Below are 23,695 nucleotides of genomic sequence, written 5' to 3'. Positions count from 1 at the left end.
TGGAGGAGGAGGAGCTGGAGGAGGAGGAGCTGGAGGAGGAGGAGGAGGGAATCGTTGTGAGTCTGAACCTGAAGGAAAGGTGCAGGTGGTTTCTGCCTCTCCCTCTGGCTGGCACTTGGCATGAACCACCTGAGAAAAACTGGACTGAGCTGGCATTGGCACAGTGGTGACCTCGTTCTGTTGAAGTCACATGACCCGCCTGGCTGGGCAGAAGTCCTGGGCATGTGGGGTCACGTGCACAGTGGCAGGAAGATTGGTGCGCAGGCAGCCCAGACAGGAGGAGGAGGAGGAGGAGGAGGAGGAGGAGGAGGAGGAGGAGGAGGAGGAGGAGGAGGAGGAGGAGGCGGCGGCGGCGGCTCTCGGGTCCTCTCAGCCCTCAGGACCCTGGGGTGACACCAGAGCCAGCGAGGGGTGATCTGAAGGACTGAACGTGGAAACCACACTCCGTCCTCCTCCTCGGGTGAGGTGAGGGTCAGTCCCCTCAGGAGGAGAAGCAGACTACGTGTCCATGTGGGGGTGAGGAAGGGCTGAGCCTGCAGAGAGCGGAAATGACAGAGAGGGGTGGGGGGGGAGAGGACGTGCACGTGCGAGTGGAGTGGCGGGGAGAGTCCCCAGTTCTGAGAATCTATTTCCCCAGAGGTGGGGGAAAGTTGGGAGTCAGGAATGGAATTTACTAGAAACAGGTTCTTGAACTGCATGCAGTTGTGTGTGTGTGTGTGTGTGTGTGTGTGTGTGTGTGTGTGTGTGTGTGTCTGTGTGTGTGTGTGCTCGCTCGTCCTGCCAGAGGTCCCCAGTTCAATGGCAGGTGTCCTTACAAGAGGAGGAGAGGATGTGGGGGAGGCAGAGACAGAGCCATGTGTCTGGCCACCAGGCTTGGCTGACGATGGAGCCCACCTGTCTAATGGACCCCACCCTGCCGCCATCTTGGTTTGGGGCCTGCAGAGGGTGGGGACTCCACGGTCATTTTGAGCCACAGCTCTGCAGGCTTGGCTGGAGCTCTCAGGCCGTGGGGTGCAGCCAGCCCTCGTCTTTGGGCCCTGGCTTGAGGGCTGGATGGGAGGATGGCTGTGACTGTGTCTATACAGGGTGGTAGAGTTTGCAGCCAGTGGTTTCTGTTACGTATACATGCTGTTTATACTTCGTGCCCTGTGCCAGGTTCAGAGCTCAGCACAGGACAGAACTCGAGAGATTCACTGGGAAATGAAGGACCCCCAGGGGTCCTTCTCGGGGCTCCTAGGACTCATCCAGAGTGGCATGAGCCTGGCCGGGTCCGGGCTGGTGGTGAGATCCAACCCCTGCCAGCCCTGGAGCCAGAGGGGCCAGATGGTGGGGCAGGGGAGAGGCAGGGATGGTCTTGGAAAGAACTGGGAGCAGGCCGTGAGCTCTTGGAGCTTGGAGTTAGGCCCAGTCTTAAATTCCGGCCGCTGTGCAGTTCTGGGCCAGTGTCTTAACCTTGCTGACTTCACCTCCCTGTCCACGGTGTAGGCCTGCCTCAAGGTGCATGGTGAGGACAGGCCAACCAGGGTCTGAAGTCACCAGTTACAGAGCACTTGCTCTCAGGAACAGCTCTGCCACTGGGTGGTTCTGGACTGTTAAACCTTTCTCCCCCCCCTTTTTTTTTTCTAAGACCAGATCTTGAACTCGGGATCTGATATTTATGCTAAAGGCTGGTATTCTGCACCCTGAGCCTCCCTGGCAGCTTCTAAATCTTCTTTCTTTTTTTTTTCTTCAGTCATGGGGCTTGAACTCTGAGCCTGGGCACTGTCCCTGAGCTCTTCAGCCCAAGGCTACTGCCTTGGAACCACTTCTGGTTCTCTAGTGGTTAATTAGAGAGAAGAGTCTCATGGACTTTGGTACCCGGGCTGGCTTTGAACTGCGATCCTCAGATCTCAGCCTCCTGTGTAGCTGGGATGACAGGCCTGAGCCACTGATGCCCAGCTTTGAACCTTACGTTTTTGTTTGAGCTGATTCTCTCCTTCCAGAGCAGTCCTGTACCACCAACCCCTTCCGGGGACCCCTCCCACGGGTCCTGCCCGAATCACATGAGGAAAAGGCCTGAGGAGGCAGATGACTCACGGCTGCCAGTGGGTACATGTGGTGGAACAGAGGCCCAGGTCCACCCCTGGCCCACTGACGCCTCACTGCCTGCTGGGGGCCCAGTCCTGGCCCCATCCTGTGTGGGTCTTGTCAGGTGTGCTCGGGCGGCATTGCCAATGCTCAGGGAACCCAATGTCCTCTGAGCCATGGCACAAGTGGCCGAGGGTGCCAGGGCAGCTTCTTACTCCTGGACGAGCTGAGGGAGGGTCTCCTCCGTGTCCCCCCCTCCCTCTATTTGTAGCCTCCCATCTCATCCTGAGGCTGTTGGATTTCCCCAGCTTTGAATTTCCTCTGGGGCCGTGGCCATGGCCATGAGTCCCCTGGGGGCAGTAGCAGAACATGTTTACCCAGAACTGGCCAGAGTTGGCACTGGCCTGGAGGGCCAGCCCTGGACATGCACCCAGGGGAGTCCCCCTGAGGATTCTGGAAGCCTGGCTCCACCCAGCCCTGCACAGGGGCGGGCCAGAGCAAGGTCACAGCAGAGGGGACCCTGGGACCCCAGCCAGGCTATAGAATCAGGGTGTGGGCTACCTCCTAATTGTTGTAGCCCAGGGCTGGATCTGGGTGCCAATTTGGCATCAACAAGCCTGGGGTCCATGTACTGGAGGAGGCTTGCACCTGTCCCTCCTGGCCCATCTGCTTCTTCCTCCTCCTGGGGCTGGGGTACCCGGATGCAGTCAGCATCTGGAAGCAGTGCCTACCCTCCCTCCCCATCCATCTTCTCTAAGGCTGCTGTGCTCCGATGTGGCCCAGTATGAGAGCTAAAGGCTGCCCGAGGGCCGGCTCTGCCCCTGGCATGGAGGGCCTGGTCTTGTGGGGCAGTAGAGTGGATAGGGAGCAGGGCACCCGGACACCAGCAGGAAGTGCCCAGAAACCAAGGATGCTGTATTGACCAAACACCAGCGCTGGCTGCCAAAACTACCAACAACGTCTGATGTATTTAATCCCCTGAGGATCTCTTGTGTTGTTAGCCCATTTCCCAGTGGAGAAACCAAGGCACGGTCGCTGGTGTAGAGGCAGTTGGAAAGCCAGGTGGAGGAGAGGAAGGAGGATGGATGAGCAGGGAATGGGAGGAGGATGAAAGGGCGGAAGGGAATCCCCTGTGTCGTCCTCTCTGGGTGTGGGCTGGAGCCTGTGTCTGAGCTCCGATAATCACAGTGGCTTTGGTAGAAACAGAGAAGGCTGCCTCCAGTCCCAGGGCAGGGGCTGATGTGGAAGAGAGAGGGGATGGCTGGGCTGGAGGCCCACGTTCCTCGCTCACGGCGCCTGCTCCAAGAAGGCCCTCTGAGGGCCCAGTGGGTATGGGGGGACGGAGGTAGAGCCGGGCCACACCCACACCTCTGGACGGCCGACCCCTGCCCCATGCCACTGTGCACACCCGCCCAACCCACCATCTCTCTGCTACTTTCCCTCCTGCCCAAATCCGAATCTGAACCCAGCCCAGCCTCCGGGAGCTGGCAGTGGCCCCGGGCCCTTGTCATCACTCCCTTCTTCCACTCCCCCATCCAGGGCTCTGGGAGGCTGCTCTGCCCAGCCCAGCGTGGAGGGTGTCGAGGGCAGAACCAGAGCAGAGGGTTAATTAGATCACACGGTGAGGTTTGTAGACCCTGGGACGCTTCGTTAGGCCCTGCGTGAACACTCACGCGTGCCTGCCCAGGTCGCTGGTGCAGGCTTGTGAACCCGTGTAATGACAGCTCACACATGGCCTCATTAGCTCGGAAGCCCTCTGGGGGGCCCAGGACTCCACTCAGGGTGGGCCTCGGGCGTGGAGCCTGCATCAAGGAACATGCCAGCCTGCCTGGTGGCACGAGGCTGAGACCCTTGCGAAGACAAGGGCGTAGTGGGGTGCGGGTCGTGTAAATGTGACACCAGCCTGGGTCCCTGCTTCCCAAGGCACCTTTCCCCAATCCTCACACAGTGGAGGGAGCAATGGAGATTTCTTCAGACAGCAGACAGGAAGGCAGGAAGGTGTGCCAGCCAGCAGACAGCACAAAGTCTTGGAGGACACAAGGGCCAGGCATAGTCACTGAGGCCAGCGGCCTGGGTTCTCTTTCCTGCTCCATCCTGCCCTGGGTGATTCCTGGCCTTGCCCCTTCTCAGTGTCCCCCAGCTGAGATGAAGATGGCAGTCTTGGGGCTGTCACAGGTGCCCTCCCCTTTTTACTCAGTGACAGGGATAGTTATTGTCCTATTCCTTCCTTTTCCTGCATACAAACTCCCAGGAGTGAAATGTGATTGGCTGGGCTCTCTGGGAGACCTGGTGATTGGCTGCGTGTGGAAGTAGGTGGCAATCTTCTAATCCAATCAGTTGAGCCCTCCCGGAGGGTGTGCGAGGTGTGAAGCCAGGCTTTCCCAGGTTCCCTTAGGGGATCTGAGGAAAGGGCAGTGTGGTCTGGCTGCTGCCACTTTAACATTGCTCCTTCCCAGTGTCTTTGCTTCCCTTTGGGGGGTCCTGGTCACAGCTGTCATTTTACTGACAGTTTGTTTATTCTTGTTAATAACTAATCTTAGAGTCGATACACCTATCTTGTTTTTGAAATCTCTAGTACTGTACTTACCAGCTTTTCAATATCCTCTAAGTAGGTGCCAGCAATGGAATGGAAGTTCGTGAAACTGTGATTTATATATGTGTCCAAACTTTAGTGACGTGACCAGTGTAAATTATTGTGCTGTTTTGCATGTGGAGTCTTTTGCACACTGGTCTGGTGAGACCTGCCAGCTAGCGGTACACAGCCCCGCCCTGCTGCTCTCCTAGGGCCCAGCGGCCAGGTGCTCTGCTACTGGACAGCTGCAGATGACCTTGTGGCTTTGGGTTGTTAGGGGGCCATCTTTTCATGTCTTGCTCACTTTTCAGCTCATTTGTGTCAGGGCATTTCACTTCCAAAATGGCTGAGCAGTGACTGCTCCTGTTGCCAGCTAGATTTCAGAGGGTCACTGCGGTCTCTCTGTCCTCACACCCAGGCCTGCTGGGGTGCACACAGCTGTCCTGCGCCGATCGTAAGCATAGCCTTAGCCTACTCCGGTGGCTAACAAAATGGTGCTGCAGGTGGGTGTCTCACAACAGCAGGCGTCTTCTTCTTGCACAGTTCTTTAGCCAGAAGTCCAAATTGAAGTTCTGGAGGGCTGTGCTGGGCAAAGCCCTTTGCGCTGGGGGCTGGTGACATTCCTTGGTTTGTGGCTGCACCAGTGCAGTAGCTGCCTTGGTTTCCACGTCACTCGCATGGCCCTCCATCCTCTCCTCTCTCTTATCAGGACCCTGTCACTGGAGTTAGGCTGCAGTGGGTGAATCCAGGCTAGATGTCTCATTGCCAGGCCCTCTGCTTAATCATATCTGCAAAGACCCTCTTTCCAAGATGACAGGCTACAGGCACTGGAGTGTGGATACATCTTTTGGGGGCACCGTGCAGCCTGCTGCCCTGAGCTTGTGGTCTTAGGGCAGAGAAGAGAAGCAGAGGGTGAGGGACGGCTGTGCTTTCCGAGCTCTGAAGTGCATGTGTGAGAGCAAGTTATCAAAGGCCTCGCCGAGGGGGTAAGGAGGCCCTCTCTGTCCAGCCAGGCCCAGCCACGGCTTTACTTGATGCCTTCGGGAACACAGAAAGGCAAGACTGCCTCAAATTCCTCCAGAGTAACTAAGATCGTAGCCAGGCGCCCGTGGCTTCTACCTGTAATGCTGCTCACTCGGGAAGCTGAGATCTGAGGATGGCATCTCTAAGCCAGCGCTCACAGGAAAACCTGCGACTCTCACTGCCCAAAAGCTGAAAGTGGAAGAACAGCTCAAGTGGTAGAATACCAGCCTTGAGTGAAAAAGCTCAAGGATAATGTCCAGGCACTGAGTTCAAGCCCTGGGACCAGCATACACACATTACATTCTTGCTTAGAATTGGGCCAGCTAAGCCTCATACTTAATAAACACTCCATTCTCTCACAGCAGTTGGAATCGAAATATTGTATCTCCATGTCCCATGCCTCTGGACCCTCCTTGAAAATGACACGGGATGACTAAGGGAGGAAGACCCCCACCAGGCTACAAAACAAAGTCACCCAGTGGCGACAGCCGCCCTTGTGAGCTGCCCAGGCCCCAGGAGACACTATCGCCTCTGGGGTGCTTGTTGGGACTTGCTCAATGCCCAGCCCTCCTTTCCACGATGACCCGATGGCAGGCATTTGGGTTGTAAGGAGGATTTCAGGATGTGTCAGTGTGAGAGGGGCTGCTTCCCAGGGCTGGGCGTCTGGGGCTGGGAGAGCAGGCTCGCCCCCTCCCAGGTAATCAGTGGGAACCTGGGGATTTGCTAATGGGCCCTGCTAGCTGTAACTGGTCATGAAAGTGCTTGTATTGCTCTTGGCATGGGGCTGCACCCTGGTCCTTCCCCATAATTAAATTGGGGCTTGTCCTGCTGACTATCCATCTTGTTCACTCCTCCCTCATCTCCATTCATCTCTCCAACCAGTTACTTGTTTATGAAAGCACATACCAGTGCTTGCAGGAAGTTGGCTCCAGCTCTGGCTCCAAGCGGGTTGTGAGAGACAGGAGCAGAGGGGCCTCAGAGCCCTGGAGAATTCCTTTACCCCTTTTCCCTTGGGTCTTTTTATCTGTCAAGTGGAGAGATTAATATCACAGGCCTGTGACAATTCTAGACAGCCACAAACACAAACCCCTGTGCATGCTGGGAAGGTACAGGGTTTGCTTAGATGGCACTCACAGGGCCGGGCATGGCGCCTTAAATGTGGGGTCCCAGCTGTAAAGGGGTGGAGATGATTTTGGTTTGAGGCCAACCAGGCAAAATGTGAGACCCCATCTCAACAAACTAGCTGAGTGGAATCATTAATAGCTAAATGCAAGCAATCAGATAGGTGACTCAGTCCCAAACTGGCCTGACTAAAACTTGAGGCCCTCTCTGAAAAACAACTGAAGCAAAAAGGGCTGGAGGCATGGCTCAAGTGGTAGAGCTCCATTGCAAGTACGAGACCCCGAGTTCAAATCTACACTACTCTCCCTCCTCTAAAACATGGTGCTAGCCAGAGAACTCCGAGCCTGTCTACACTGAGCCTACCACAGCTCAGGCCCCCAGCTGCTCTCTCCCTCTCCCCAGACGGACTCCCCACCACCATCAACCCGACACCCTACGTTACAGAGAAAGGCTCAGGAGGGGACGACCGGCAGGAGCCGGTGATGGGAGATATTCCCCCAGGCTCCTGAGGATAGCTGCCACCACCTTTCCTTTTGCCCCACAGCTGGGTGCAGAGAGGACATACAAGTGTGCTGTCATCTTTCTCCCTTTTCCCTAATCAAATCAGACTCAGAGCAGGAAGGCAGAGACTGGGTGGCACTTCTGGTGACTATTATTGCTGAACCATCTCTGTCCTGTCTTTGAGGCTGAATGCTCTGCCATGGCAGTGGGAGCCTGGCTAGGTCCCGCCCCTTGTAATCGCCCTGGGAGTGACATCCTGTGTCCCAGTCTTCCATGGGGGTGGGGAGGGGGGAGTCCGCCCGAGTGGGGTGTGCTTTCCTGCTGGGCATAGTAATTGAAGCCCTGATTGCATGGGGCTTCTCATTAGCTTGGTGGCTCCTTCTGGCCTTGGCAGAGTGTACCCTCCTCTCACCCCTGCTGGCCAGCCAAGAGCAGAGCCAGGCTGCCCAGATCTCTCTTGGTGCCTGTGGAGGGGTTTTGCCTCCCTCTGGGGGGTGGGCGCTCCATCTGGGAGCGGAGCTGAGTCCTTCAGTGTTGCCACCTCTATGAGCAAGAGGAAGGAAAAGCAGGCCAGCCAGTGGGAGACACAAGTGATTTCCCCTTTGTTTGTGCTCTTGTTGTTGAGCCAGACAAGGTCCTCATACGTGCTGCATTTGAGGGGTGTCAGATGCCTGCATCTCTGATTTTCAGGGTACTTTCTTTCTAAGAGCACACGGGTTTGATGCAGCCCACTTGGGTTGTTGTTTTTGCATTTGCCGTGTGGGTCACTTTGGTGTGACATGTGGGCTGTACGCATTCTCCCCCACCTGGACAGGGGCTTATTGGATGGACCATGCCTTCCCCATCAGTGGCCTGGGGCCTCTGCCCACCTCTGCAGGGTTTGTTTGCCATCCTGGCTCTGCTCTGTTGCTGTGTGTGCACCATGCCACAGTGGTGTGGACAAGTTCTTTCACCTTGTCCTTCTTTGGGAAAATACCCTTCACACTGACCCTTCTGTCCTCCAAGACAAGTTTTTCTGTTGTGCCCACTGGGCATATGGGGGCTCTGGTCAGCACGTGGCAGATGGAGGAGCTGTGGCCCAGGAGGCAGAGTGCATGGCCTGTGCTAGAGGCCATGGGGCAGCAGTGACCTGGCTCGTGTGTGGATGGATGCCCTCCTCCGACCCTGGGATCACAGATATGGATCCAGACCCTCCATACCTGCTGGGGAGACCAGGGTGCATCACTGGCTCTGGTATGGGGGCAGGGGTGGAGGGTGCGGGCCGGCCAGCCAGCCTGCACAGGCTGCAGCGACAAGAAGGCTGAGGGATTGCTGGGACCCCCCACCTGCCTCTCCCATTCATCTGCCCAACTGGACCAGCCACGGGACCGGTGGCCACGGAGGGACCCCCGAGGCGGGTGCTATCCACTCACCCTGCTCGCACGTGAGGCTAGCCACCGCTCAGCGGGCACAGTGCCTGGATGTGTCTTCCCAGGCAGAAAAGTCTGCTGATCATCCAGGCTGAGCCTGCCAGGCCCCTCCTGGCCCAGCCAGCTGGGCTGGCTGGAGTCTGCTGCCGAACAGGCCACCAGGACTGGCATGGCTCCTGCAGATGCCATGGTGCCCCGGGTACTGGGCTGGGCTGGGCGGGCACCAGCTCTGCTGTGGGTGGACACAGGCCTGACGCAGAGGTGATGTTGAGCAACGGCTGCCTCACCTTGCCTCGAGCACTGGAGTGACTCACCACGCCCGCAAGCACCTGAGCCCAGGCACACAGGCCCGTAAGATGCACCTGAGCCGTGACGATTTGAAATGGATATGCTGTATGAGTGCCATTCTTAGGGCTTGAACTCAGGACCTGGCTGTCATTCCTCAGCCTTTTTTGTTCAAGACTAGCACTCTACCACTTGAGCCACAGCTCCACTTCGGGTTTTCTGGTGGTTAACTGGAGATCAAGAGTGTCACTGAGGGCCGGGAGTTTGGCATAGTGGTAGAGTGCTTGCCTAGCATGCACAAAGACCCGGGTTCGATTCCTTGGTACCACATACATAAGACAAAAGCCAGAAATGGTGCTGAGGCTCAAGTGGTAGAGTGCTAGCCTTGAGAAAGTCCAAGGACAGTGCTCAGGCCCTGAGCTCAAGCCCAGGACTGGCAAAAAAAAAAAAAAAAAAAAGTGTCACTGACTTTCTTGCTCAGGCTGGCTTTGAACTGTAGTTCTCAAATCTCTGCTTCCTGAGTGGCTCAGAGCTCCTGGCACTTGAGACACTTTTTGCTGCACAGAATGTTGGATTTTGTGGTGACTTTTTTACATAGACTGCATCTTGATTACATTCCCTATCCCCTTGTCTCTCCCCACCCTCCCTCTGGTCTTTCTCTCTCTAGTTCCTTTTCTACTTTCTTCTTAAACGAAAATCTAGATGCCCCATTCGAGAAACAGTGTGATCTTTATCTTTTTGGATGTGACTTATTTCACGTAGCAGCTGCTTTTCGACACATGACGTGCTTTCCTTCTTCTTTACGGCTGAATGATACTCCCTGGTGTGTATAAGCCACATCTTGCCTCTTGCTGATTCTGCAGTTTCATTACTGTGACCAGCACTGCAGAGAGCATGTGTGTAGGTGTGTCAGTTGTGTGCTATGTTCCTTTTTTTTTTTTGGTCGGTCATGGGGCTTGAACTCTGGGCCTGGGCGCTGTCCCTGAGCATTTCAGCTCAAGGCTTCCACCCTATCCCTTGAGCCACAACCCCACTTCCAGTTTTCTAGTGATTAATTGGAGATAAGGATCTCACGTTCTTCAGTGCCCAGTCTGGCTTTGAACCTTGATCCTCAGACCTCAGCCTCCTGTGTAGCTAGGATGACAGGCGTGAGCCACTGTGCCCAGACTATGTTCCTTTGAGTCTCCACCAAGGATGGTGTAGTAGGAGACTTTTGAGGTAGTTGTTAAACCATGGGCACCCTGGAATCTGCCCTGGCAAGGATTTTCACCAGTGCGCCTCCCGTGCTGTCCCCAGGGACCATGACACTACCTTCTGAAGCCTCAGTTTCCTTGTCTGTCAGGAATGAGGGCAGTGCCTAGCTCTCCTGTGAATGAGGTCATGTGTTCAGTACTTGAAAATGGCAGGAGAAGGAAGCCATAGACCAGGGGGCTGGCCGCAGTCCTGTTCATCTACAGAGCAACCCCTGGCACTGGACAGGACCAGAAGGACCCACAGGCAGCCAGCCAGGGGGGAGGGAGACCTCCATGCCAGCCCTGCTTCAGTGCTTCGCATTGCTGCTGTGCTGGGTGGATTGGCCCAGGTGTGCCAAACCGTGGTGCAGGGGTGTGGGGCCCGCCTCACAGCAGGGCACAGAGCCCAGGGCCACTGTGCATGGGACAGGGTCAAGAGTGAGCCTGCCAGTGGAGGGAGAAGCACCCTGGGCCCCATCCTGTGTGTAGTCCCTGGTGACCAGGACAGGGACTCTCCATTGCTGTCTGGGGTCCCAGGCTGGTGGTGGAGGAGGAGACCAGGAGAGAGCGAGGCTTGAGGGAGGCAGGGAGCCCAGAGGGTGTGAGGCCCTAGGGGCAGTGTGAAGAAGACCCAGCTGGATGTCGAGGCAAGGCCAAGCCGGTCCCAGCGGGGGGTGGGGATAGATTCGAAGTGGCCACTCTCCCGGTGAGGCCCGGCTTTCCCCACACCCAGCCCACACGCCTCTGCGGTGTGTTTGGGGAGGGGCTGTGCTGCTCCTCTTTCACTGGCAAGGCAGGGCCCACCAGGCCTGCTGCCATTCTTATGAATCCTTGCAGTACAAGGAAAGGTGTGGCACTCACTGGGCACTGCAGGTCCTTGCAGAGAAGCCCACAGCCTCTGGTAAAGCAGTGGAGCATGGACCAGGCTGGACGAGGACTGGGCTTGTGTCAGGAGTGGACTGTGGGGGGCCAGCCAGCCCGGGACCTGAGTGTCAGGGTGGAGGGTAGCCACCGAAGGCGGTAGCCACCGAAGGCGGTAGCCAGGGATGAGGAGAGGATGAGGTTGGAGAGGCAGGGAAGGGGCTGAAGGCCCAGCAACTTAGGACGAAGAGTTTTTAGAGGCCCACGACCCCCCTGGCTCTCCCCCAGGGTCTGCAGCCTCTCTTCCCCTGTCTTGGTTTTTGCTTCAAGCACAAGGGATGGGTGAGAAAGCTTGGATATGGCACGGGAGGTATCACGCCTGCCTGGTGAGTGCAAGGCCCGAGGCCAAACCCCTGTACTGTCAGAGAAACATGACAGTGAGGCATCACCCAGCCTTGAAAGGGAGCCAGGTACTGCCAGCGCTTGCTCGAACCTCGAAAGCACACGTGGAATTGCAGAGAGGCCAGGCCGACGTGGACGGCCGGCTTGTGGGATGCTATTCATGCCAAGTTTCCTTTCTCTGTAGGCACAAGCAAACTTTGTGGATCCTTCCCTGTTATTTCATTTTTGGTGACAGGATCCTGCTCTGTAAGCCAGGATGGCCTCGAGCTGGTGATCTTCCTGCCTGGCTCTCCCAAGGCTGGGCTTGTGGGCGCTGCCACGCCTGGCTCTTAGCACCCTGCAGTGACAGTGGCTGCTGTGCATGCCTGCAGATGGCCGTTACCTGCTGGGCGCCGTGGTGGTGGCCGGCTGCCCTTTGCACATCTGCATATCTGCATGCAGTTTGAGATCCTGTCCTGGGTATGACGTGACAGGAGGCTACGTAGATTTTTGTTTCATGTTTTTCTTTTTTTTTTGTCATGCAACAATTCTCCAACCCACTCCCACCCCACCCCTGTCACCCAGGCGCTGGTAACGGCGTGAAGACCAGCTTTCTCAGTTGCACACATAAGTCAGACCGTGCTGTACTTGTGGTTCAGTGTCTGGCTCGTTTCAGAGAGCAGTGTCTGCCAGGCTCGTCTGTGTGGTTGCAGATGACAGGACCTCATGCTTTTTAAGTTAGGGCTGAGTAATATTTCATTGCATTCTGTGTTATGGTTTTGAAACTGGCCGTTTTAGGTTCTAGGCCCACGTCATGTCTGGGTGGTCACCCCAAATAAAATGTTAGGATGGGGGCCAGGAGTTTGGCCTAGTGGTAGAGTGCTTGCCTAACATGCGTGTAGACCGGAGTGCAATTCCTCGATACCACATACACAGAAAAAGGCCAGAAGTGGTGCTGTGGCTCACATGGTAGAGCTCTAGTTTGAGAAAACCCAAGGACAGTGCTCAGGCCCTGAGCCCAAGCCCAGGACTGGCAAAAACAAATAATAAATAAGTTATGATGTAGGGTAGTGAAAGATTTATTTACGTGCCATGGATGTCTGAGAAAATAGCATGTCAGTGTATCCGTTAGATGGTCCACGGGTAACTCCCGTGTGGCTGCCTGGGAGAGGGAGCTCTGCTCATGCCAAGGGACTGTCACACCAGGGTCTCCCTCCAGGCCTGGGCATGGAAATGGCACCCCCTACAACTTGTCTGTCACTGTGGTAACCAGCTCGCACTGCTGTGCCTGGCTGGCCAGGTTACGTAGACACTTTGATAAGAGCATTATTTTCTCCATCAGGAAAAGCAATGTACAAATTATATGCAACATAATATAGTCACCAAGTTATTATTACTTACAATACCATATACCCACTACACTTGTGTACATCAGATAGGTGTTTTTTATTGATCAGATATACCCCAATAAATCTAATGAAGGTAATGTATCTTTGGGAAAGCTAGAAAACATGTTTCCCCCTCTCTCCCCCAGCCCTGGGGCTTGAACTCAAGGTCTGAGCACTGCCCTTGGGCTTTTTCCTCAAGGCTAGCGTTCTACCACTTGAGTCACTTCCAGCTTTCCTATGTATGAGGTACTGAGGAATGAAACCTGCGCCTTTGTGTATACTAGGCAAACACTCTATTAGTAGGTCAAACTCTCAGCCCTGTTTTTGTTGTTGTTGTTTTAAAAGTAAAATAAAGAACATTTCAATTCAGCCACCCCGAAGCAAGCTCTGTTGGTATTGTGGATTCCCTGCGTCTGGGCTTATTTGTTTCATAAGGCTATGATCACTGGTCTATCTAATTAAAAACATCTTATATACAATTCTATATCGTGTTCCTTCTCCCTTGAGGGATTTTTAAGGCACGCGCCACGTGGCCCCTCAGCACCGCGGGGCTGAGACTACTGCTTCAACTCGGATGCCTCCACGTGGCCAGCGGGCGCTCGCTGAGGGGACTGTGCAGCGGCTGAGGGCATTCTGACAGCTTGACATGCTGCATGGTCCCATGCTGCTGTTTTCCTTCCTCTGTGGGCAGCCAAGCACGTGGCCAGCCATCACCTGGCATGCAACCCTCCTCTGGCTCCAGCGTGGCCCTCAAAGCTGTCATCTGCTGTGGCTCAGCCAGGGCTGCTGCAGGTGTGGCCCCGTGGAGGAGCACTTTGTTTCTGTGTGCTAAGAAAAAGAGAACAAAGGCGCATAGTGTGTAGATGCCCCTACCCTGCCCGGAAGGTCCAGACACCCGGGGGGGGGTTGAAATGCAGCCATGAGAACCACGCCTCAAAAGTCTGAGCTTCCTTCCCAGCTGGCAAGCCAACGGACATACAATGAAAGGGCACAGAAAACCAGGTCAGGCTAGAGGGGCTTGAGCCCCCCGGAGGGGCCCAGGGTGTGGGTGCCATGCCAGCAGGGCGGCATGGGTGCTCACGGCAGACAGCAGGTTCCTGCTGTGCACTGGGCCAAGGGCAAAGGAAAACCACCCAGCAGAGATCTGCGCTGGCTCTAGGCAGAGCTGGGCTGAGGAGTCAAGAATGGGGGCCTCGGATGTGGGGGGTGCAGCAGAGCAGACCAGGGGGGCCGGGCTCCCCAAACCTGCCCTGCCCTGGCCTGCCCTGCTCTGGGCCTGCTCCAGGCTGGGCTTGGCCCGCGGTCCCAGCTCCACTGCGGGCAGTAGGCCTGCAGAGACATGTCTGCCCAGCAAAAGCAGAGGTCAGGGCAAACCCGGGGCCAAGCCCTCATGGTCCCCACACAGGACTTGTCAGCCAGCATGTCACCACAGGCTCAGGGGAGGGAGGCCAGGTCGTCAGGCCCATTTATTCACCATGAGGCAAGCGCCAGGGGCCTAACGTGAGGAGGGCCGTGGTCAGACATGAGATCCCCTCGTTTCCCCTCCCCCCACCACCCCGCATGGAAGGGCAGGTTGTGTCCATCAGGAGACAGCGGCTGCTCTGTTAGGAGGTGCCCGTGTACCCAGGTGAGGGGTGTTGGGCGGAGGGACTGGTGGCTCTGTGTGCCATGGAAGCAGAGCCAGCAGCAGCGACCCCTGCCCCATAGTGAGGGCTCAAGGTGGGGAAAGGGGCATCAAGGAGACCTGGGCCCGGTCAGCCAGTGCTGAAAACCCCTTTCCTGGAGGTCAGAAAGATGGAGGCCGTGGGGGAGCTGGAAATCAGGCTTGGAGTCTCTGAATGAACCTCCACTGGATTGCCTGCCTGTCTGTTGTCTGTGTGGCTGGCTGTCAAGGAGGTTGGAAGATGGGTGAGGTGGTCTGTTATGCTCTTTTCTGGTCCCCTGGGAGGAGTTTGAAAATAAATCCAAAGTCCAGCACCAGTGGCTCATGCCCATAATTCCAGCTCCTCAGGTGGCTGAGACAAATCTGAGCAGACAAACCCGCTTATCTCCAACCAATAACCGAAAACCAAGGAGAGCAATGGAATGGTGCTGTGGCTCCAGGGGTAGGGAGGTAGCCTTGAGCTGAAGAGCCCAGGGACAGTGCCCAAGCCCAGAGTTCAAGTTCCACGACGGACAAAAAAAAAAGGAGAGCTGTAACTCAAGTGGTAGAGGAGCATCCATGAGCAAAAAGGCTGAGCAAGAATGCAAGGCTATGGCATGTGTTCTCTCTCTGTGTCTGTCTCTATCTCTGTGACTGTCTGTCTGTCTGTCTGTCTGTCTGTCTCTCTCTCTCTCTCTCTCTCTCTCTCTCTCTCTCACACACACACACGCAAGGAAAAGAAAGAAAGTTGATCTGTTTACCACAGCCAAGGTTAGAGATCTCCAAACCTGCCAGGAGAAGCCAAGGTCCATTCCTGTGCTGATATCTCAGGAACTGCTCTTTGGACATATGCAGCTAGTGTTCTAGAACGGTCTCCATTTCCAGATATATTAGAAATGATTTTCATAGAAGCACGTCATTCTCCAGATATTAAAAATGAGTTCAAGTTATGTTTCGGGGAGAGCTTGTGGGTGGGGCTTGGAGTGGGCCGTAGCTGGTGAGCCGTGTCGCGGGCATCAGACCCCCAGAAGTGCTGTCTTTTTCCTACCCGGCCCCTGGAATGTCCGGTTGTCTCTGTGACCCGTAGAGACCCAGAATGTTGGCATGGAAGGGGGTCCCCGTGTTCCCAGGCCAAGACTGGGCCTGGAGATGGGGGTGTCAGTTCTCTCCAAGCCCATGCCCGTGCAGGGGGGCCGGCCCTGGGTGTCTAAGACCCCAGGTACTGGGCAGGTCCTGGATGCCGGGGTCATGTGGGCTGGAACAGGGCAGGGGAGCAGCATGCAGAGCTGAGAGCTCAGCCTTCTGGGGGTGCAGACGGGGAGGGGTCGCAGAAGCCTGCCTGTAGGTGAGCTCCGGGGAGGCGGGCAGGGCAGTCACCCCCCAGGACTGGTGCCTGGCCACAGTGGGTGGGGGGTCTCGCTCATCCACAGCCGTGTTGGGAGGACCTGGGTGGCCAGACACGGACCCACTAGCACGCTGGAGGAAGCGGGGGGAGGCCTCCTGGCCCTCTCCTCCAGGTTCTGGAGTCCCCGGGAGCTGTGATGCTCCCGGCCTCGGACTCACCACTTTCTCTCGGCCTCCCCAGGCTGGCCTCAGGCCCAGGTTGCGTGGAGACAGCTGTCCTTCACTTTGTCTTGGCCCTTGGTCCCTGGTGTCCCCTTCCTGAAGTGTCCTCCAGGGTGGGGGGGTGCATGAGGAGTGTGTGGTATGCCCTGCCCTTCTCGAATGCCCCAAGGCAGAGCGCCAGGCTGAGCGATGGCACATTCACATGGACTCCCCGTCCATCCTCCAGGACACCCGCAGTGCTCGTGGGATGGAGGGGAGGACGTGGGGAGTGAAATCCATCCTTAGAGTAAGATATACTCCCCCTCCCCCCCCGTCCCCTCCTGCACACAGCCTGCAGTGCTTGCTGCCCGCGATGCTGTCCATGCTGAAAAGGCCGTGTTTTAGTGACCCCTCCCCTCCCTCTCCCCTAGCCGACATCATCTCCACCGTTGAGTTCAACCACACTGGAGAGCTCCTGGCCACGGGCGACAAGGGCGGCCGGGTCGTCATCTTCCAGCGGGAACCAGAGGTACGCAGAGGGCAGGGAGAGGGGCCTGGCAGAGCTGGGGTCAGGTGGGAGGGCAGATCCCAAGCTGGGCTGTAGGGCTGCCTCCCCGAGCTCTGCCCTGGAGCGGTGGCTGGTGGGTGCAGAGGGGAGACAGGGCTGTCACAAAGCCACGTCTGTGGATTGTTCAGTGTACCCCACAACCCCAGAAAAACCTTAGCACCAGGCAGAGCCTCCCTGAAACCTTCCTGTGCTGGGAGCTGCAGAAAAGGGGACGAGCAAGGCCTTGCCTGCTGAGTGGTGCTCAGGCTCAGAGCCCCCTCTCACTTCCCAGTGTCCCCATGCCAGCCTCCACGTCAGGGTTTGCTGTTCAGCAGAATCTTGAGTAACACGAGCACATCCTGGGACCTACCTGTGATGCACAGGCGCCTTACCAAGTGTGCTGCACACTTCCAGGCTTGCTCTCCTCACTCAGCTCGGGGTGGGGGGATCCACACACCCATTTTATAGATATGGAAACAGACTGGTCGCCTGCCAGTGTCCAGCAGCCCAGCAGGGCCACCAGCCTCCTGGTCCACGGCTGGGGCCTGTCACACAGCACAGTGAAGGACCTCTCTCCATGACTGTGTGCGGGGCAGAGCAGGGCCTGGCAGAAACCAGGGTGAAGGGACAAGGGAGAGGTGGTGAGGTGCAGAGCCAAGCGCAATCCTGGAGCCGTGGCTTCCTCACACAGCAGCCTGCAGGCAGGACAGGTGCTGTGCATGGCTGGCATTGATGAGGGGCTGCAGAGTGCAGCTCTGCTGCTGCCAAATGCAGCAAAGTACATTTGGCAGGTGTGAATTCTTGCATTTTGAGCATTTCTCTTTTAGGTGTGTGCACGTGCGTGCATATGCCAGTCCTGGGCCTGGAGCTTGAAATCAGGGTCCTAGAGCTGTCCTTTCGATTTTTTTTTAATTACTTGAGACTGGCATTCTATCACTTGAATCACAGCTTCACTTCTGGCTTTGTGCTGGCTAATAGGTGATAAAAGTTTTGTAGACCTTCCTGCCCAGGGTGCCTTCAAACCATGATCTCAGATCTCAGTCTCCTGAGAGGCTAGGATTGCAGGTGTGAGCCGCTGGCACCGGGCTTTTCCTCTAGCGTTGCCTTCTTTCTGCAGCCCCTCTCTGTGACTGTGCTCACGAGCGAGGAAGTGAAAAACATGAGAATCGGAATCTTTGCCAGAGCCAGGCAGAGGGTGGAGCCTAAAAATAGATAGGTAGCAGTAATGATCAGAAATCTTGAAGCAAGCTGCGCCTGCGTGGTTGGAGAATTCGTTTGTCTCCAGTGCAGTGTCATGTTGCCATGGAAACAGACTGGGCTAGGAAAGCTGTCCCTGACGCTCACGCTGGACCCAACGCCTTCGTCTTGGGGGGCGGGGGCTGTACCAGGAGGGGCTTTACCATCAAGAGCTCCGCCGCCTCAGCCAGGATGGGGCCCAGCAGAGTGGTCAGGGGTGCTGTCTTGGGTCTAGTGTGGTAGGATGTCCTGTCCTAGAACTGAGCATGCCCCCACCCTGCCATGTCAGGCCCCAGCTAGATATCCAGGTGCTAGGAACAGGTTAGGGCTGACACAGGATGATCAGAGCTCTGGCACCTGTCCTCAATAGTGACGAGTCACTGTGTGGTGAACGGGGATGGAGTAGGTGCTCAGCAAACCTGGGCTTGCTCAGGCGTTCCGGCTGCACTGAGGCCAGGGTGGGCCTGGGCTACGGCCACAGGCGAGTCCCGGGTCCTGCAAGGCCTAGCAGTCCCCTCGGCCCCTGGTGCTTGCTCCCAGTGGCTGCTGGAAAGACCTCTCCCTTGTCTGCTCCGGCCTCCTCGGCCAGTCCCGCAGCTCAGCTGCCTCTTGGTTTCCTTGCAGAGTAAAAATGCACCTCATAGCCAGGGCGAGTATGACGTGTACAGCACTTTCCAGAGCCACGAGCCGGAGTTCGACTACCTCAAGAGCCTGGAGATAGAGGAGAAGATCAACAAGATCAAATGGCTTCCGCAGCAGAATGCAGCTCACTCACTCCTGTCCACCAATGGTGAGGCTTGTGTGCACACCCATGCATGCGTGCAGGCGTAGCCTGCTCCCTCCTGACCACTGATGGTGCTGTGCCTGCTTACTTCAGACACCTTGGGATCCATGAAGAAGGGCTGGCATAAAGACAGGCTCTGCACTCCCGTGCGCATGCACACGCTCTGTCTGTGTGCAGCATATGGTGGGCGGCGTCACCCGTCCAGGATGCGTGGCAGTGTCTTGGTGGCATTCCTGTGAGCGCCGCCATGTGGCCAGCGGGAATGGATGGTGCCCCCCCCCCCCCCGTCCTCGTGGCGGATGACATGTCCTGATCTCTCTCCTCTTCTTCAAGATAAAACGATAAAATTATGGAAGATTACTGAGCGGGACAAGAGGCCCGAGGGCTACAACCTGAAGGACGAGGAAGGGAAGCTGAAGGACCTGTCCACGGTGACGTCGCTTCAGGTGGGCCTGGGGGCACCCGCTTGGCTTTGGCTTTGCTTGACTGTGTTTTCCTTTTTTTTTTTTTTTTTTTTTGCCAGTCCTGGGCTTGAGCTCAGGGCCTGAGCACTGTCCTTGGACTTTCTCAAGGCTAGAGCTCTACCACTTGAGCCTCAGCACCACTTCTGGCTTTTTTCTATATATGTGGTACTGAGGAATCGAACCCGGGTCTTCGTGCATGCTAGGCAAGCACTCTACCACTAGGCCAAACTCCCGGCCCTTGACTGTGCTTTCAAACCATGGAGATTGTAAGGGTAGGAGGGCCTTGAAGTGTGAAGCCTGGCAAGGCTGCTCCCTGATTGGCTGTGAGCGTCCCCTGCTCTGGGCCTCAGTTTCCAACCCCCATTCTCTTGGAACAGAATGAGGTCATGGGACTCGGACTGGGATGTGCTTCTTTTCTTTTTTGTCAGTCGTGGGACTTGAACTCGGCCCCGCTGCTGTCCCTGAGCTCTTCAGCTCAAGGCTGCCACAGCCCCACTTCCTGGTTTCCTGGTGATTAATTGGAGATAAGAGTTTCTCGTGGTCTTTAGTGCCCAAGCTGGCTTTGAGCCGGGACCCTCAGGTGGCTTCTGACATGCTTTCTACTGGCAAAAATCTAAGGCCCAGCAGGATGCTGGTGGCTCACGCCTATAATCCTACTACAAGGCTGAGATCTGAGGATCATGGTTCAAAGCCAGCCTGGGCAGGAAAGTCCATGAGCCTCTGACCTCAAGTTATAGAATGCCAGCCTTGAGCAACAAAGCTCAGGGGCCATGCCCAGGCTCTTGAGTTTCCAGGACTGACACTCACGAAAGCTGAGGTCCAGGGCGAGGTGCCTCCCCTGCCCCCGCCTGCCTGACTCCCCTCCCCCTCCTTCCCGTGCCCCTCCTCTCCTCTCCCCCCCAGGTGCCCGTGCTGAAGCCCATGGACCTGATGGTAGAGGTGAGTCCCCGGAGGGTCTTCGCCAACGGCCACACGTACCACATCAACTCCATCTCCGTCAACAGCGACTGCGAGACCTACATGTCGGCGGACGACCTGCGCATCAACCTGTGGCACCTGGCCATCACCGACAGGAGCTTCAGTATCCTGCCCTGCTCGCCGTGGTGGCCTCCGGCGGCAGGGGCCGCCCCAGCGTGGCGGCTCGGCCCGGAGCAGGCTGCCTCTGGGTCTGCTCTGACGAGGGCCTGGGTCTGTTGATGAGCCCGTTACTGGTGTGTGTGCTGGTATGGGGACTTGAGCTGGGGGCCTGGGTGCTCCTGGGATGATAGGCCTGAGCCTCTGGTGCCCGGCTCGAGGCTGGCTGCTCATGTGAGAGCGAGGGGCAGCTGGGAACGCGTGCCCAGGCTGAACTTGAGAGGCCGTTTGAGCGGCTGCCAGCTAGAGTCCGCTGGTGGCTGTCAGTCCAGTCTGTCCTGAGAAGGAGGCCTGGGTGGGGAGCTGGGCCCAGACAGGTCCTGCTCAGGGCACCCCATTCCTCTGCTGTCTTCACAGCATGCCACCTCTGCCCGCCCAGCTGTAACTGTGTGGCAGAGACACTGGCTTGAGCACAGACGTGAAGAGGAAGAGGGTGCCTGGCACGGGAGGGCGTGGCTTAGCAGAGGGCGTGTGGGGCACGTGCTGTGGCCTCCCTGAGAGTCGGCAGGGAGCGGGCACCCTGGTACAGCGTCCTAGGCTGGTAAACAGGGCTTGCGCTGAAAGCCCCGACTCCTTTCTCCCTCTTCCAGGAGGATAGAGGGGCCTCTGCTGGACCCCAGAGCCCTCTCCCCCTCCCCCATGCCCTCTGCTGGACCTCAGAGCCCTCTACCCTCCCCCATGCCCTCTGCTGGACCTCAGAGCCCTCTCCCCCTCCCCCATGCCCTCTGCTGGTCCTCAGAGCCCCCTCCCCCTCCCCCGTGCCCTCTGCTGGTCCTCATAGCCCTCTCCCCCTCCCCCATGCCCTCTGCTGGACCCCAGAACCCTCTCCCCCTCCCCCATGCCATCTGCTGGACCTCAGAGCCCTCTCCCCTCCCCCATGCCCTCTGCTGGACCCCAGAGCCCTCTCCCCCTCCCCCATGCCCTCTGCTGGACCTCAGAGCCCCCTCCCCTCCCCCCTGCCCTCTGCTGGACCTTAGAGCCCTCTCCCCTCCCCCATGCCCTCTGCTGGACCTCAGAGCCCCCTCCCCCTTCCCCGTGCCCTCTGCTGGTCCTCAGAGCCCCCTCCCCCTTCCCCGTGCCCTCTGCTGGTCCTCAGAGCCCCCTCTCCCTGCCCCATGCCCTCTGCTGGACCTCAAGTCCCCCCTCCCCCATGCCCTCTGCTGGACCTCAGAGCCCCCTCCCCCTCCCCCATGCCCTCTGCCAGACCTCAGAGCCCTCTCCCCCTCCCCCATGCCCTCTGCTGGACCTCAGAGCCCTCTCCCCCTCCCCCATGCCCACTGCTGGTCCTCAAAGCCCCCTCCGCCATGCCCTCTGCTGGACCTCAGAGCCCTCTCCCCCTCCCCCATGCCCTCTGCTGGACCTCAGAGCCCTCTCCCCCTCCGCCATGCCCTCTGCTGGACCTCAGAGCCCTCTCTCCCTCCCCCATGTCTTCTGCTGGACCTCAGAGCCCTCTCCCCCTCCCCCATGCCATCTGCTGGACCTCAGAGCCCTCTCCCCCTCCCCCATGCCCTCTGCTGGACCTCAGAGCCCTCTCCCCCTCCCCCATGTCCTCTGCTGGACCTCAGAGCCCTCTCTCCCTCCCCCATGTCCTCTGCTGGACCTCAGAGCCCTCTCCCCCTCCCCCATGCCCTCTGCTGGACCTCAGAGCCCTCTCCCCCTCCCCCATGTCCTCTGCTGGACCTCAGAGCCCTCTCCCCCTCCCCCATGCCCTCTGCTGGACCTCAGAGCCCTCTCCCCCTCCCCCATGCCCTCTGCCGGACCTCAGAGCCCCCTCCCCCATGCCCTCTGCTGGACCTCAGAGCCCTCTCCCCCTCCCCCATGCCCTCTGCTGGACCCCAGAGCCCTCTCCCCCTCCCCCATGCCCTCTGCTGGACCTCAGAGCCCTCTCCCCCTCCCCCATGTCCTCTGCCGGACCTCAGAGCCCCCTCCCCCATGTCCTCTGCTGGACCTCAGAGCCCCCTCCCCTCCCCCATGTCCTCTGCTGGACCTCAGAGCCCTCTCCCCCTCCCCCATGCCCTCTGCTGGACCCTCAGAGCCCCCTCCCCCTCCCCCATGCCCTCTGCTGGACCTCAGAGCCCTCTCTCCATCCCCAGCACCCTCTGCTGGACCCCATAGCTCTCTCCCCCTCCCCCATGCCCTCTGCTGGACCTCAGAGCCCCCTCCCCTCCCCCAATGCCCTCTGCTGGACCTCAGAGCCCCCTCCCCTCCCCCATGCCCTCTGATGGACCTCAGAGCCCTCTCCCCCTCCCCCATGCCCTCTGCTGGACCTCAGAGCCCCCTCCCCTCCCCCATGCCCTCTGCTGGACCTCAGAGCCCTCTCCCCCTCCCCCATGTCCTCTGCTGGACCTCAGAGCCCTCTCCCCCTCCCCCATGTCCTCTGCTGGACCTCAGAGCCCTCTCCCCCACCCCCATGTCCTCTGCTGGACCTCAGAACCCTCCCTCCATCCCCAGCGCCCTCTGCTGGACCTCAGAGCCCTCTCCCCCTCCCCCATGCCCTCTGCTGGACCTCAGAGCCCTCTCCCCCTCCCCCATGTCCTCTGCTGGACCTCAGAGCCCTCTCCCCCTCCCCCATGTCCTCTGCTGGACCTCAGAGCCCTCTCCCCCTCCCCCATGTCCTCTGCTGGACCTCAGAGCCCTCTCCCCCACCCCCATGTCCTCTGCTGGACCTCAGAACCCTCCCTCCATCCCCAGCGCCCTCTGCTGGACCTCAGAGCCCTCTCCCCCTCCCCCATGCCCTCTGCTGGACCTCAGAGCCCTCTCCCCCTCCCCCATGTCCTCTGCTGGACCTCAGAGCCCTCTCCCCCTCCCCCATGCCCTCTGCTGGACCTCAGAGCCCTCTCCCCCTCCCCCATGCCCTCTGCCGGACCTCAGAGCCCCTCCCCCATGTCCTCTGCTGGACCTCAGAGCCCCCTCCCCTCCCCCATGTCCTCTGCTGGACCTCAGAGCCCTCTCCCCCTCCCCCATGCCCTCTGCTGGACCTCAGAGCCCTCTCCCCCTCCGCCATGCCCTCTGCTGGACCTCAGAGCCCTCTCTCCCTCCCCCATGTCCTCTGCTGGACCCCAGAGCCCTCTCCCCCTCCCCCATGCCCTCTGCTGGACCTCAGAGCCCCCTCCCCTCCCCCATGCCCTCTGCTGGACCTCAGAGCCCCCTCCCCTCCCCCATGCCCTCTGCTGGACCTCAGAGCCCCCTCCCCTCCCCCATGCCCTCTGCTGGACCTCAGAGCCCTCTCCCCCTCCCCCATGCCCTCTGCTGGTCCTCAGAGCCCTCTCCCCCTCCCCCATGCCCTCTGCTTGACCTCAGAGCCCCCTCCCCTCCCCCATGCCCTCTGCTGGACCTCAGAGCCCTCTCCCCCTCCCCCATGTCCTCTGCTGGACCTCAGAGCCCCCTCCCCCTCCCCCATGTCCTCTGCTGGACCTCAGAGCCCTCTCCCCCACCCCCATGTCCTCTGCTGGACCTCAGAGCCCTCTCCCCCTCCCCCATGCCCTCTGCTGGACCTCAGAGC

The 23,695-nt window shown here is 58.3% G+C and overlaps 1 protein-coding gene across 4 annotated transcripts in view; it reads left to right on the top strand.

Annotated features, from left to right (window-relative positions):
* Ppp2r2c (protein phosphatase 2 regulatory subunit Bgamma) overlaps positions 1-23,695 on the top strand; it is a 58,336-nt gene that overhangs the window by 22,215 nt on the left and 12,426 nt on the right. For 3 of the 4 annotated variants that reach the window (XM_090343854.1, XM_090343856.1, XM_090343855.1), the window contains exons 2-5: positions 16,460-16,557; positions 18,436-18,601; positions 18,929-19,041; positions 19,963-20,140. In XM_090343854.1, coding sequence (XP_090199980.1) covers positions 16,460-16,557; positions 18,436-18,601; positions 18,929-19,041; positions 19,963-20,140 — 555 coding nt within the window. Of the gene's footprint in view, positions 1-15,587; positions 15,703-16,459; positions 16,558-18,435; positions 18,602-18,928; positions 19,042-19,962; positions 20,141-23,695 lie in introns of those variants that run through there. The other variant, XM_090343853.1, reaches the window with a different exon arrangement.

Source organism: Megascapheus bottae, chromosome 13 (assembly GCF_031878675.1).
Source record: "Megascapheus bottae isolate mThoBot1 chromosome 13, mThoBot2.hap1, whole genome shotgun sequence".
In the NCBI taxonomy this organism is placed as follows: domain Eukaryota; kingdom Metazoa; phylum Chordata; class Mammalia; order Rodentia; family Geomyidae; genus Megascapheus; species Megascapheus bottae.
Note: the sequence above shows the minus strand (reverse complement) of the source record. Positions and strands in the feature narration are given on the sequence as shown.